General features: G+C 46.3%; 1 protein-coding gene across 1 annotated transcript; it reads left to right on the top strand.

The window, feature by feature from the left end:
• Positions 1-82: 82 nt before the first annotated feature.
• LOC311376134 (uncharacterized protein) lies at positions 83-14,701 on the top strand (the record flags this gene model as incomplete). Its single annotated transcript, XM_084491012.1, has 27 exons — positions 83-193; positions 609-719; positions 1,277-1,390; positions 1,491-1,601; positions 1,859-1,969; positions 2,362-2,472; positions 3,103-3,213; positions 3,691-3,801; positions 4,371-4,481; positions 5,630-5,740; positions 5,850-5,960; positions 6,316-6,420; positions 7,047-7,157; positions 7,502-7,612; positions 8,845-8,955; positions 9,463-9,573; positions 9,773-9,883; positions 10,019-10,129; positions 10,367-10,477; positions 10,767-10,877; positions 12,064-12,174; positions 12,874-12,984; positions 13,225-13,335; positions 13,581-13,691; positions 14,105-14,215; positions 14,328-14,438; positions 14,594-14,701. Coding segments are annotated over 27 exons (2,991 nt in total), but the record flags the coding sequence as incomplete, so codon positions are not given.
• Positions 14,702-15,744: the final 1,043 nt, after the last annotated feature.

Genomic DNA, 15,744 nt, shown 5'->3' with positions numbered 1-15,744 from the left:
GTTGGCTCTAACAGGGGGATGGAGATGACCGTGACACCAGCAATGTCTGCTTCCTCTGTGCCTCTCGTGTCGCGTTGAGCAGAACAAGTACAAGGAGGAGGGGAGGAGGGAGAGCCGCTCCGCGCTGTACTCCACGCTGGCCGAGACGGAGGAGACGCAGCGGGCGCGCATCGTCCAGGACTTCCAGAGCGAGGTACGGCCCGCGGTGTCCCCGGGGGGAGGCGGGTGATGAGGCACCTGAACATGATGCCTGAAGAAAAGGCTTTTTATTTATTCTGTTTTTTTTTTTTTTTTTTTACGTATTTTTCAAAATGAATTTTTTATTATTTTTATATTTTTTATATTATGAGATTTTATTTTTTTAATGAAGGAAATAATTGTGTTGTCTCTTGTTGTTTTTAGTGTTATTTGTTTAGCGGGAGAGTCGCATTTAAAGTCTTCTGAAGAGTGAAATTGTTTGTTTATAAATAAAGAATTGATTATTGTTGTGCTCATAACAGAAACTGAAAAGGTAGCCTGTTCAGAACATGTATCATTTATTTCTTTCCAATGAGAGTAAGAAGTTGTTGTTGTTGTTGTTGACGTTGTGTGGTGGTTGTGCGCTCCAGGTCAAGTACAAGGAGGAGGGCAGGAGGAGGGCCTCTGTGTCGCTGTATTCCACGCTTGCTGAGACCCCGGAGATACAACACGCCAAGGAGGTGTCCCAGCTCCAGAGTGAGGTACACACATCACACACGCACACACACACACACACACACACACACACACACACACACACACACACACACACACACACACACACATGCATACACGCAAACATGCGCTCACACACAAACGCACGCACACACATGCACAAATGCACATGCGCAGACACAGACCCTCACACGCACATGAACACACACACACACACACACACACACACACACACACACACACACCTGCACTGATTCATAAATTTTTCTTGCAATTATATAACTTACTTATCGTTTGATTAATTAAAACCATAAAAAATGCTCTCTCTTACTGTGTATTTGTGTGTGTGTGTGTGTGTGTGTGTATATCTCTCTCACTCTCTGTCTCTCTCTGTCTTTCTCTCTACCTCTCTCTCTCTGACTCTCTCTCTCTCTCTCTCTCTCTCTCTCTCTCTCTCTCTCTACCTCTCTCTCTCTCTGACTCTCTCTCTCTCTCTCTCTCTCTCTCTGACTCTCTCTCTCTCTCTCTCTCTCTCTCTCTCTCTCTCTCTCTCTGACTCTCTCTCTCTCTCTCTCTCTCTCAGGTGAATTACCATGCTAAGGTGATGGTGAAGGGAGCTCCGTCCTCGCTCTACTCTACGCTCCCTGACACCGCAGAGACCCAGTTCGCCAGGGAGATGACTGAGATGCTGAGTGAGGTACTGCCCACACACACACACACACACACACACACACACACACACACACACACCCTAGCCACCCACTGCTAGCTTTCTTGTGTGCTCCCCTCTCCTCCAGAACAAGTACAAGGAGGACGGTAAGAAGAGTCTCTCTCAGAGCATCTACTCTCAGCTCCCAGAGACCCCAGACACCCAGTTCGCCAAGACCGTCTCTGAGCTACAGAGCGAGGTAATGGAAGGACCAGGACCAACAACCTTTTCCTTCTGTCTGCACGTCTTGCCTGGGAGCATTACTCAGGGCTGAAAGGGTTTTTTCGTCTGACAGTTCCCAAGCCCCGACGAAACTCCTGAACCTCAGCGTGCCGACGCTCGTGTTGAGTGTGAACCTCACACACCGGCTTGAGGTTGCGTCAGTTCCTGTCCTGTTGTTGAGACGTTTCCTTGTTTGTTTGTTTGTTTGTTTGTTTGCGGTCTGCCGCTGTTCAGACCCGGTACAAGGAGCGCGGGAGGAAGGAGGGCTCCTCCTCGCTGTACTCCCTGCTCCCTGAGACCCTGGACACGGCCCGCGCCAAGGAGGTGTCCCAGCTCCTCAGTGAGGTCAGAGGTCACCACCACTCTCAATGACACTTCAGAATCAGATCAGCTTTTTTTTTTCATTTATTTTTTTTAAACAAGGCTGCTTTACTAAGAGTATTGAATCATTTAGAAGACACTTTTATCCAAAACGACTTACAGTGAATTCTGATACAGGTCATTAAGGACCATTCTCACCCTAGCCACCACTCAACCCTAGCCACCACTCAACCCTAGCCACTACTCAACCCTAGCCTCTACTCAACCCTAGCCACCACTCAACCCTAGCCACTATTCAGTCCTAATTGTTAAACCACTAATTCCAATGGACTGTAGTCCATTGGAATGTGCTGATGTTATTCTGATACATAATGCAGCATTGGGTTTGACCTGCGGTGACCTCTGTGTTGGCCCAGGTCAAGTACAAGGAGGAGGGCAAGAAGGAGATGTGTGTGAACCTGTTCTCTCTGCTCCCTGAGACCAACGACACACTCCATGCAAAGCAGGTGTCTCACCTTCAGAGCGAGGTACGATACGCACACACACACACGCACGCACGCACACGCACGTACGCACGCACACACACACACGCACGCACGCACGCACGCACGCACGCACGCACGCATGCACGCACACACACGGATACCCACACACATGGATGCACACACACATGGACACACACAGGGAAAACCTCAGACTCACACACTTACACGGACATGGACATACTCATGGATGCACACACACACACACACACACACACACACACAGATGGACACAACACATTGACGCACACACGCACACACGCGGACAAACACATGGACACAGATGTTTCTCTTCATACACCCCCTTCTGTGTGTGCATGATCACATCAAGGTCATCACAGCACATCATTCGGACTAATTGGAGGATATAAGCAATGATGTCATGATAGATTTGTTCACATCATCTCACCTATGTATGGTCAGAATGATCTTGGAATATATATATCCTGTCTTGAGAGAAAGATAGTAGAATGCAATATCGTAACAATAATGAAAAGTCCAGCATTAGGATGTGATTATAGCGGCCGTTAGAGTAAGTACCCCTTCTCTCCCCTCTAAGTGATTAAAGAATGGTTGTCCGACCGCATCCTGACACTCTGTCTCTCTCTCTGACAGGTGAAGTACAAGGAGGGGATGAAGGAGAGGACTCAGACCAGCCTGTACCACCAGCTCCCCGAGACCACAGAGACGCTGCTGGCCAAGCAGCTCTCTGAGCTGCAGAGCGAGGTAGAGTCATGTGCGATTTACATTGACAAAACAAAGTGATGCTGAGAGCATACAGTACATTGGCCTGCTGCAAGTAAGTCCTGTAAGTGCAGGTTTCTTGAAGAATAACTGGACAGTGTGTACCATAGCTATTGGAGTCAAAAATCACTATTAGAGGAAGTCAAATGCATCTGAGAGCCTAGTATGAAAACAATGAGCACAAATCGTGTGGTAAACTGGTGGTTACATTTTACGACTTTAATTTTCTTGAAACTCCTGTCTATTCAGAGTTAGCTCTATCTTTTATCCATTAAGAACAATTTGTTTTAAATTCATTGCTGCTTTGGTTTCTGAAATGAATTGAATGGAATTGTCCGGGGATTTCTGGCAATGACGTTAGCGTCCGAGAGCACATCGCTAAGGTGTGTGTTTGTGTGTTTGTGTGTGTGTGTGTTCTCTTGTGTTGTTCCTGCATCCTGTGTTTGTGGGCCTTTGCAGGCCAAGTACAAAGAGCTGAGTAAAAAGGAGGTGGGCAGCAACCTGTACTCCCTGCTGCCCTCCACCATGGAGACCCAGCACGCCAGAGAGAGCGCAGAGCTCCTGAGTGAGGTGAACGCCCCACGCCGTCCCTCGCTTCTGTCGTACGCGCGGGGAAAACGCAGAGTTCACACAGTGCTCAACATGTGATTCATATGTGCTGAAGTTAAGAATCACCTGCTTTACATTGTTTTTCTTGGTACAATAAGAACTTTATGTGGATGCATTAGTTGGTCTTATAGATGTATTGATTGTTCAACTTATTTATTTATGATTGAGTATCTTAATAATAATAATTTGGCAGAATATTTTCAACAAACAATTGTAAATTAAAGTTCAACAATCATCCTACATATCAGGCAAACGTTCATATCATGTGCTATAGTTTACCATCACGATACTTACATTCCATTCTGGGTATATTAAGTCAGGTTTTTATTGATTTTCCAAAACATCCACATTCTGCATGAATTCCATTAAAACAATTGTGCATGCAGTTAAATAATCTTCCTCCATAAGAGGCAACTGCTGATGCCCTGAGGGCGTGCTTCGTCCGACAGCCTGAGAGTTGGTTCATCTACAGTATATGACTCAGTGAATACACCAGCCAGTAGGTAAACCAAGCCGGAATGTTCCCCCAGGGGAAGTACAAGGAGAGCGGGAAGAAGGAAAGGTCCTCCTCCATCTACTCCACCATGGCCGACACACTGGAGACCAGCTTCGCCAGGGAGATCACTGACATGCAGAGTGAGGTGAGCTACATTTAGAAACCATTGGGGTACTTTTAGGTACAGCATTATGTACGACCATGAGGTACACCATGAGGTACACCATGAGGTACACCATGAGGTACACCACGAGGTACACCGTGAGGTACAGCATGAGGTACACCACGAGGTACAGCATGAGGTACACCACGAGGTACAGCATGAGGTACAGCATGAGGTACACCATGAGGTACGCCATGAGGTACACCATGAGGTACAGCATGATGTACAGCATTATGTACAGCATGAGGTACAGCATGAGGTACACCATGAGGTACAGCATGAGGTACAGCATGAGGTACAGCATGATGTACAGCATTATGTACACCATGAGGTACAGCATTATGTACAGCATGAGGTACGCCATGAGGTACACCGTGAGGTACGCCATGAGGTACACCACGAGGTACACCGTGAGGTACAGCATGAGGTACACTGTGAGGTACAGCATTATGTACAGCATGAGGTACACCATGAGGTACGCCATGAGGTACACCATGAGGTACAGCATGAGGTACAGCATTATGTACACCATGAGGTACAGCATGAGGTACAGCATGAGGTACACCATGAGGTACAGCATGAGGTACAGCATGAGGTACAGCATGAGGTACGCCATGAGGTACACCATGAGGTACAGCATTATGTACACCATCAGGGTACACCACGAGGTACGCCGTGAGACATACCATCCGGTTCAGAGGTATGTAAACAATGAGGTACACGGTGAGGTACCCGATGAGATACACTGCGAGGTAAACTGTGAGGTACACCATAAGTTACACCATGAGGTACGCCATCAGCTTCACAGTTATGTTCACCATGAGGTACAGCATTATGTACAGCATTGAGTACACTGTAAGGTACACCGTGAGATACAGCGTTAGGTACAGAGTGAGGTACACCATGAGGTGTTTTTGAGTATACTGAAAGATCAGATTACGTACTAACTATGATCTATTGTTGCTGCTATAAGGATCTTACTGGATGGCTAAATATAGTCCAACTAGTCCAATTAGCTTGCCTTTCACCTTCCATCACACAGTCATACGGTCTGGCTTGTGTGATATAATGCATATACCTCTGTTATTATTCATGTGTATAGGGTTTTTGTTCCTATTTTTTTGCTCTAGATCAAGTACAAGGAGGACGGTAAGAAGAGTCTCTCTCAGAGCATCTACTCTCAGCTTCCAGAGACCTCAGACACCCAGTTCGCTAAGACCGTCTCTGAGACACAGAGTGAGGTAAGGCAGGATCGGAAACGCTACTGTTTCTCTGACTTTGGTGGTTTCTTTGTGAGAATGAGATCATGCTGGGCTGTCGCTGACTATTATGGGCTGTGGGTTGTTCCAGATGAAGTACAGGGAGTCTGGGAAGAGAGGAGACGGCAGCTCTCTGTACTCTACTCTACCCGAGACACTGGAGACCCAGCACGCTAGAGAGGCCTCTCAGCTGCAGAGCCAGGTACACACACACACACACACACACACACACACACACACACACACACACACACGCACACATAAACGCTCGCACACACACACACACACACCCACACACACACACACGCACACACACACACACACACGCCCACACACACACACACACACGCACACAAACGCATACACGTACGCACCCACAAACACAGACACAAATTGTTATTCCATCCATCCATTCTTTCATTCATTCATCCATCTGTAAAACTGTCCATCCATCCATGGTCCATCCATGGATCCATCTTTCAACCCTCCCACCCTCCATCCCTCCCTCTCTGCGTCCCGGTATCCATGGGGTCTGTGTTGCGTCCTCCTGTGTGCAGCTGCAGTACCGGGATGCTAAGGGCGTCTCCTCCAGCCTGTACCACCTGCTGCCAGACACCTTAGAGACGGCCCATGCCAGGGAGGCCTCCCACACGCTCAGCCAGGTGACAGACACACAGACAGACGCAGCCATACGGAGAGGGGGAAGGACAATTCAGTCCTATGGTCGGGATATATCCCGACCAAGACCTCATTATCTATTGTTATAGTCTGATTTTATCACTGTATACACACGTTTACATTTGTATCATATTGTATTTTGGTTGATGATTATATTTGACTATAGGTTTTTTTACCATTATGATTATTATCTTGTACGTTTGTATGTTTGTATAGCATTGCTTTGGCAATGTACATGTACATATACCATGTCAATAAAGCCCTTTGAAGCTTGAATCCGCAGCAGGAATTGTGACAATCTGATAACCGTATGTCATTTTACACCCACCGATGTCAGACAGCGATGTGTGTATCATCTATCCATCCTGCATGAATACTGTATGAAGCCTGCGTCAGTGCCTTTCACAGCAACGCATTCAACATTCATGACTGCGCGGTAAAGAAACAACAACAAGAGTTTTGAAACAACAAACAAAGTAGAGGATCTGAATTCAGGTCAAGGCGGCGGCGACGACGGCGGCACTATGAAGACCCACGATTTAGTAGTGCTGTTATCCAATGAAAAACCAATCCCGCCGTTGTGTCGCTAAAAACGCTGCTGTCACTCCAGATCAGGTACGAGGAGGAGGGCAGGCAGGAGATGAACTACAGCCTGTTCTCGCTGCTCCCCGAGACCATGGAGACGCAGCACGCCAGGCAGGCATCCCACCTGCAGAGCGAGGTGAGGGGGATCACACTCACTGCTGTGGATCCGCTTGTTGTAATGTTTACGCTTACATTTTCTGGAGGAGAAAAAAAACAACGTGAATTTCAGGAGATAAACGAGAAACAGATAATTGTGAATTGGAAACTGTGGTTACTTCTTTTATTTTCCTTAAAGGGTGATACAATGATGCCGGTTAGGGTTAGGTTTAGTAATGAGTCCTGATTTCTGCTTTAAAGTAAATAAATAAATCATAAATACAGATTGTCATACCACATTAGATAAGGAACTCCTCTCTCTGACAGGTGATGGGTGAGGGCGTGGTCGACCGCACCCTGACACTCTGTCTCTCTCTCTGACAGGTGAAGTACAAGGAGGGGATGAAGGAGAGCACTCAGACCAGCCTGTACCACCAGCTCCCCGAGACCACAGAGACGCTGCTGGCCAAGCAGCTCTCTGAGCTGCAGAGCGAGGTAGAGTGGATCCTCAACAGAGACAGTCGTTAGCCTCCAACCCTGTGCCAGTGGTTCTAGACGGCAGCCAGATTGTGAATGGTTCTCTCAAGGTTCGGGGGGGGGGGGGGGGGGGGGGGGAGGGTTTCTGCGATGACTTTTGGTGAACTCATTCCGCAGGAAGAGCCTGCGAGGCACTTTAGTTGACTTGACTTGAAGACGACGTGAAATGGCCCTCAAAGTTGATCATGCTTCCACAATATGATGTATTGGGATCAAGCAATTATAGCACCGCCAAATGCAGGCAGGATTGCGTTTGGTGTGAGTGCGAGAGTGTGACTCCCGTGTGACAACCAGTCCTTCGTTGCTACACGTGTCTGCTCTGCCTAATACCGCATCACAACCATGACAGCGCATGGTGTGTGGTGTGCTTATATGTTATTCTCGTTTTGTTTACTTTCTATTTTTTCTAACCCATGGCTCATATTAGACTGAAAGAAAATCGGTTTGATCTCAAGCTATGTCCTGCATTTGGAAGATCTATCTATGTAACTCTCGTGTCAGAGAGGCCTACCAGTTCCGCACAGAAGTATAAGTCGAGCGACAAAGCCTATTAGGCCTACCAAGGCGAAAAAGGCATGAACCTTTTTTATCAGGCTATCTAATTATATTTAGGAAGAACCAACGATAAATCAGGAAATTGAGAAGTCCACTTTGTGCGCAAGACGATGTGTCTGACACAACAAGGCACACACTCATGTATGAAGTTTTATATTATAGCCTATTGTTCAATTTGATTGATTCATTGAAGAGACATTTTACATTGGTGCTTTGTGCTATGATCTCCTGCTTCTACCTGGGGAAGCTGGGATGGATGGCCTTTCTGGGGACCAACCGCTATGCCGTCGCCTTCCTGGGCATTTTTTTAATCTTCCCTTGGGTCGTCTTTCCCAGATGGCTGATGTATCCAATCAGATAGATCCTTCAGGATCTAATTGGGTGGTGCAAAAGCGACAACGCAAGCTCTGTGTAAGCCCATTGGCTTTTATATAAGGTGGAACGTGAAAATTATATCATATTATTTGCTAATAGCACTGTGGATAAGTTAATAAATATGTACCCAAGGAAGTTATATTGAGTAGCTTTCAACATTCAGTAGCGAGCAGCTGAGAAGCTTTGGATAAAAGCGTCCGCTAAATGGCTGAGTGCTAATCCATTTCTTTTGCTTTATATTTAATTATGTCCCGTTGCAGAACAAGTATAAGGAGGCGGGAAAGCGAGGGGCGAACAGCAGCCTCTACTCACTCCTCCCGGGAACCATGGAGACGGAGCACGCCAAAGAAGCCTCAGATCTGCTCAGTGAGGTACCACAGCTGTGATGTCACTTCCTGTGTTATAGTTCTGTTTGTATTTGATTCTTTTCACCAAAGGTCCGGTGGTACCAGCCTGATTCTGCTCGTGCTTCTATGTCGGTCGGGTCCGAGTCACGTTATCTCATTTAAAATCAATGTCACGCTTTTTTTAAACCAAATATCTGTCCCTCCCTCGACTAGTAAGACCTTTCTGTTGGTTATTTTCATGATGCTCTGCTTTTAACCAGACCAAACCCTTACCAAAACTGAACTAATGCCTGAACCTGTTTCAACACTTTTCATTCTTAGACTTTATCGGCAAATATAACCCACCTTGCGTTTATAGCTAAACCCTCCCTAATGCATAATAAAATATAAATATATACTTATAAAACCTTTATCATTCCACTTTCTCTCTTTGTAAATTGCACGATTAATCATCTTTGGTTCTGTTATTATTTTTTGCTTCTTTCTAACTGTGTCTGATCAGAGAGTGTGCGGTGTGTGTTTGTGACCCAGGTGAAGTACAAGGAGAGCGGGAAGAGGGAGATGTCCTCCTCCCTCTACTCCACCATGGCCGACACACTGGAGACCAGCTTCGCCAGGGAGATCACTGGCATGCAGAGTGAGGTGAGTGTCTCTTCCTATTTGTTCAACTGTTCTTCACAAAATGTGCCAGTCAAACAATATACATAACAAACTCTTATCAATTCTATCAAAGTCTCAAAGTCTCTCTTTCACCATCAATATTCAATGCTACACCTGGAGGATTTGAGTTGGTTGTTTACCTTTTATTTTCCATGAATGTTTATTTTCTGTGTTATTCCAGAACAAGTACAAGGAGGACGGTAAGAAGAGTCTCTCTCAGAGCATCTACTCTCAGCTCCCAGAGACCTCAGACACCCAGTTCGCCAAGACCGTCTCTGAGCTACAGAGCGAGGTGAAGCTAGGATCGCTATTTACTAAATCAATGATTCAGTCATACTACACGTTCGCCTTTGTTCACGTCTGGGTCACAATGAGGTCATTGTTCTGCTGTTGGTTGCTGACTATTATGGGCTGTGTGTTGTTCCAGATGAAGTACAGGGAGTCTGGGAAGAGAGGAGACGGTAGCTCTCTGTACTCTACTCTACCCGAGACACTGGAGACCCAGCACGCTAGAGAGGCCTCTCAGCTGCAGAGCCAGGTACACACACGAGCGCCCATGTTGTGTTTATCGAATGAACTCATTTACATTTGAAATAAAAAAAGACGTCTCCACTCTTGACCCTCAATAACAGCATCACCCGTGTTATCTCTGTCTGTGATCTGTATGTGCTCTTGCACATGTGACCTGTGTGTGATATGTATGCTGTCTCACCTGTCTGTATGTGAACCTTATGTTATCTAACGTGTGCTGCCTGTGTGTGTGATCTGCCTGCAGCTCCAGTACAAGCAGGCCTCCAGGACAGACGGCTCCACCAGCCTGTACCACCTGATGGCGGAGACCAACGAGATGCACTTTGCCAAGGAGCAGTCAGAACAGCAGAGTGAGGTCAGTGGGGCTGTAGCAGACCGACACTCGATCCCCTCCTCATGCCTCATCTAATAACTGGGAGTGGAAAAGGTTTTCAGATGTCCGCTGAAAAGTCTGACTTGCAGTGGACATGTTCACACTGCGTACGAAAGAAGCCGCAAGCTTTCTCAAAAAGTGATTATTTTCCCCAAACAACATCAACAACCGTCTTAGAAGACGTTCTATTAACAAGCGAACAAAAAAGGCAATCTAGCGTTCCCTTTCTTCCCGGTGTGTTTGCTTTACTCTGCGTCTCCTCCGACGCCAGGTGAAGTACAAGGAGGACGGCAAGAAGGAGGCCAGCGTCAGCCTGTACTCCCTGATGCCCCACACCCTGGAGACGCAGCGGGCCCGGGACCTGACGGACATGCTGAGTGAGGTGGGCGAACCGGTACAGCGGTGGACCGACTCCTCACCCTTGTTGACCAGCTGTCAGGAAAACACAATGGGCCTTCTTAGCCTGGCGGCCGTCTTGGTTCTAAACGCTCGCGGGGCGGTGGAGCTGAATGCGTGATGGAGCATTCAGTTCACCTAGCAGAGGGTTGCTAGGTGATCAAGGCCGATCTCGGGGGGAGGGGGGGGAGCAGGAGGAGGTAGAGGAGCTCTTAGGCCCCCCCGTCCACACGGGCGAAAACGATCCGTTTTCCTTTGATGCGTTTCAGGAATATCTCCGTAAAGACGGACCCGTCCGAAAACACATCGAGCTGTAGAAACGCTGTAGTACATATTCAAGGCGACTGTGTGGCTCTGGCGCGTCAAACCTGCGCGCATCAAGCCCATGCGCTGTATACAATACATACAGTCGAGGAGGAGAAAGCAGTTGTTAAACCTTTTAGATTGAGCAGAAATACTTTTTTAATGTACAGTTAGTAATTAGATTTACCAAGGGGCTGTATTTAAAGCTACAAAAAGAATACAAATCAAATAAAAAAACACACAAATCCTAAACGCATAGGTCAGTTTTTATCTGAATCCACCCTCGGAAGTGGTTTCAGAAAAGTGTGTTTTCCGGCACTGGATCCAGCGGATCCGTCTGGACGGTCGGCCCAAACGCACAAGACTTATGCGGTTTCACCAAAAAAATCGGCTCCGTGTGGACAGGGCCTCCGTGTGAGACAACGCTTGTTATAGGGTGTGAATTCCCCTCATTGTTGTCATGGATGGATTGGATGGACGCCTGGATAGGAAGGTGAATGGGGGAATGATCGGTAGTTAGGTAGGTAGAGTACAGCTAAAAGTGTACAATATCTGTAGATCGACTTTGGTTTTCTGTTCGATGCAGATTTGAAAGATGCTTCCAGCTGCTAACACAGAAATATTCAAATGTTTCAGCTCTAAACTTTATTGAAAACCCCTTTCATAAAGTGGCAAGGGAATCAATTTAACCACAGTTAAATGCTAAGGAGTCTCTATTCAAGGGTTTTCAAATGTCATACTTGTGATTCATAATGTCATGTAATAATATAATTGTCCTCCCTTTCTTTCATTGCACATCCTTGCCAAAATGTGTCAACCATGACACTATGTCTTACTGTGTGAGTGTGTGCCCCTGGGCGGTCTTCCAGGCCAAGTACAAGGAGGCTGGGAAGAAGCAGACTTCCAGCTCTCTGTATCAGCATCTCCCAGAAACCCTGGAGACTCAGCACGCTAGAGAGGCCTCCCAGCTACAGAGTCAGGTACACGCACGAATGCACACACACACACACACACACACACACACACACACACACACACACACACACACACACACACAGAAACACACACACACACACACACACACACACACACACGCACACACACACACACACACGCGCGCGCGAGCGCACATACACACACACACACACACACACACACACACACACACACACACACACAGAAACACACGCGCACACACACACACACACACACACACACACACACACACACACACACACACACACACACACACACAAGAAACCATGGAGACTCCATGGAGAGCATGTTAGAGAGGCCTCCCAGCTACAGAGTCAGGTACACACACATGCACACACACACACACACACACACACATCATCCAGAATACCTGGAGACTCAGCACACTAGACACAAACAAACATAACTTTTACAATGAACATCTATCTGTCATGTTTCAGATTTGATTTGCTATTTGCCATCTCAACATGGCACATACAATACACAGTGGCACAAGTGAGAAAGTGTGAGACAATATAAAAAATACAGTAAAATAGGTGAAGGATTGTTGACATAACAGTAATATTAAATATAGAAAGATCAATATCTCCTTTCGTCTATCAAAAATAAATAAATAATAAACCTCATTTGATTGATGATGTTGTGACATGAATTGTGTGTTCTCCTGTGTGTTCCCCCTCCAGATCCTGTACAAGGAGCAGGGGAAGAAGGATCTGTCAGGAGCCGCGTTCCACCACATGCCTCAAACTCTGGACACACAGTTTGCTAAAGACATCACCCAAATGCAGAGCCAGGTAAGCTCATGAATGGTTTGTAAAGACTCACTGATATAATTAGGGTACGGTGACAACCTCTTAGATCACTTTACCTTTATAGTGAGCAAAAGGAGGAAATTACACTCCACTTAACTAAGCCAGATAGATTCAGACGCAAATGATGGTTTTAATGATCAACGTATGGCGACTGGTTTACAAATCTAGTTGGAGCTGCAGGACCGAGCACATTGCTTGCTTACATATACATTTCTTTTCCAGATCAAGTACAAGGAGGACGGTAAGAAGAGTCTCTCTCAGAGCATCTACTCTCAGCTCCCAGAGACCTCAGACACCCAGTTCGCCAAGACCGCCTCTGAGCTACAGAGCGAGGTAGAAGCCTTGCTATGTTTTACTGAAATTAGGCACTTGTGGTCAACAACATACCGAAACTACACACCAAAGACCAAAACCTTTGAGGGGAAACAATATGAAATGTATTTAACGAGTAGGCTCAGCAAATTATTTAAACAATCTTTTATTATTAATTTAGCTGTGGGGAATTACTTAAGTCGACAGAAATCTTGTTCTTTAATGAAAAGGCGTGGATTGGTGTGGTATTTCTGTACTGTTTTCAGGTACAATACAAGAAGGCAGGGAGACAGGTGGCAGGCAGCAGCCTCTACTCTGTGATGCCAGAGACCTTAGAGACCCAACATGCTAAAGAAGCCTCGCAGATGCAGAGCCAGGTAGACACACACACATGCCCACACACACACACACACACACACACACACACACAGACACACACACACACACACACACACACACACATACATATACATACACACACACACACACACACACACACACACACACACACACACACACACACACACACACACACACACACGTGCACGTGCACGCACGCACACACACACACACACACACACACACACACACACACACACACACACACACACACACACACACACACACACACACACACACAAACACCCCCCCCCCACACACACTTACAAACTACACAGACACTCAGACACAAACAAACTCGCACTCAGTTGCACGCGCACGCACACACAAACACACACAGATGCACACGCATGCCATGCTTGGTGTGAACCAGTATTCCTCCTGTCTCCAGATTAAATACAAGCAGGGACTGCAGACAGACCTTTCTTCCACTCTCTACTCCGGCCTTCCAGAGACCATCCAGACCCAGCTGGCCAAGGAGGTCACCGACCTTCAGAGCCAGGTAGCACACACACACACACACACACACACACACACGAACACACACACTCAAGCATATACATGGGTTTACAGAGAAAAGGAAAGACAGATGGATAATCCTGAGTGTGTTGTAGGTGAAGTATAAGGAGGGTGGTAAAGCAGAGAGCTCCACCCCTCTCTACCACCACCTCCCAGAGACCATAGACACACAGTTTGCCAAGCAGATGTCAGAGATCCAGAGCCAGGTAAAACTCCACCCTTTGCTCCATCATCAAACTAATTAAAATGTCATTACATTAAATAACATTACATTACATTTGATCTTATCTTCCTTTCTTTTATTTGGAGTGTTACTTTAGAATGACTGTTATTTGAATGTCTCAACATATGTTTCCTGTAGCTGCAGTACAAGAAGGACAAGGAGGATCTGTCCTGCACCCTGCACTCTCTGCTCCCAGAGACCCTGGAGACCCAGTTTGTTAAGGAGATGGCTCTCACACACAGTGAGGTGGGGAAACCGTGTGTGTGTGTGTGTGTGTGTGTGTGTGTGTGTGTGTGTGTGTGTGTGCGCCTTGGTATACAATGTGTACATGTTGTAGTGGTGTTCTTTGTGTGTGTCAAAAAGCCATTATCATTGGTTAGTATACAGGCTGCCAGCGTTTTATATTTGTAGAACGTGAGTCAGTTATAGGATGTGATTTTATTTTTCTTTACGACTTTAATACTAGCCCATAGTGGTAAGCCATGTGTTTGCCGATGGTGACGTAGATTGATAAATAAGTAGACTCCTGTGTATTTAAAGGATATTTAAAACAGTTGATTATTTGCAGCCAGTTTGGAAGCAGACAAGCACGATAAGCAGAGCCCCAGCCAGGAATGGATAGCAGCTTCTGCTCTGGGCTAGCTAGTGCCAAGACTGTTCCCTCTGTATTTAGCTTTATCATCATACCTGTTTCATCTGTCTGCCATTAAGAGTACACCCGCTAGGATATGGGTTACATACTGTTTTAAGGCAACTCCATCTAAATCATGTCCTTTATACATTCATTTAGCACTCCATTTTTGCCATTCAGTTCACCATTAGTTTAAATATTCTGTTTTCTCTACTGATCCGGTATTGTCAGCCAATCAGATTAGCGGTATATATATCTCACTTGCTGCTGCTGATAATGATGCTCATTAACAGTTCCTGAGAGGGAGGAACTTGTAAAGAATTTTGACAATGCAATTCACTTTGTGTTTTATATATCAAAGTGCTTATCTGTGTGGTTGTGTGTGTGTGTGTGTGTGTGTGTGTGTGTGTGTGTGTGTGTGTGCGTGCGTGTGCGTGTACATGCGTGTGTGTGTGTGTGTGTGTGTTTGTGTGCGTGCGCGTGTGTTTGTCAGGCTAATTATAAAGCGGGAGTGAGGGAACAGAGTGGCTCGTCTCTTTACTCCAAACTGCCAGAGACTTTAGAGACGCAGCGCGTTAAGGAGGTCACACAACTCCAGAGTGAGGTAAGAGTGTGTTTGTCTGTGTGTGTGTTTGACTGTGAAGTGATAAGTAGAAAA

Source organism: Micromesistius poutassou (genome assembly GCF_964030765.1).
Source record: "Micromesistius poutassou genome assembly, contig: SCAFFOLD_5516, whole genome shotgun sequence".
Classification (NCBI taxonomy): domain Eukaryota; kingdom Metazoa; phylum Chordata; class Actinopteri; order Gadiformes; family Gadidae; genus Micromesistius; species Micromesistius poutassou.
This window is presented reverse-complemented; position numbering and strand designations above follow the sequence as displayed.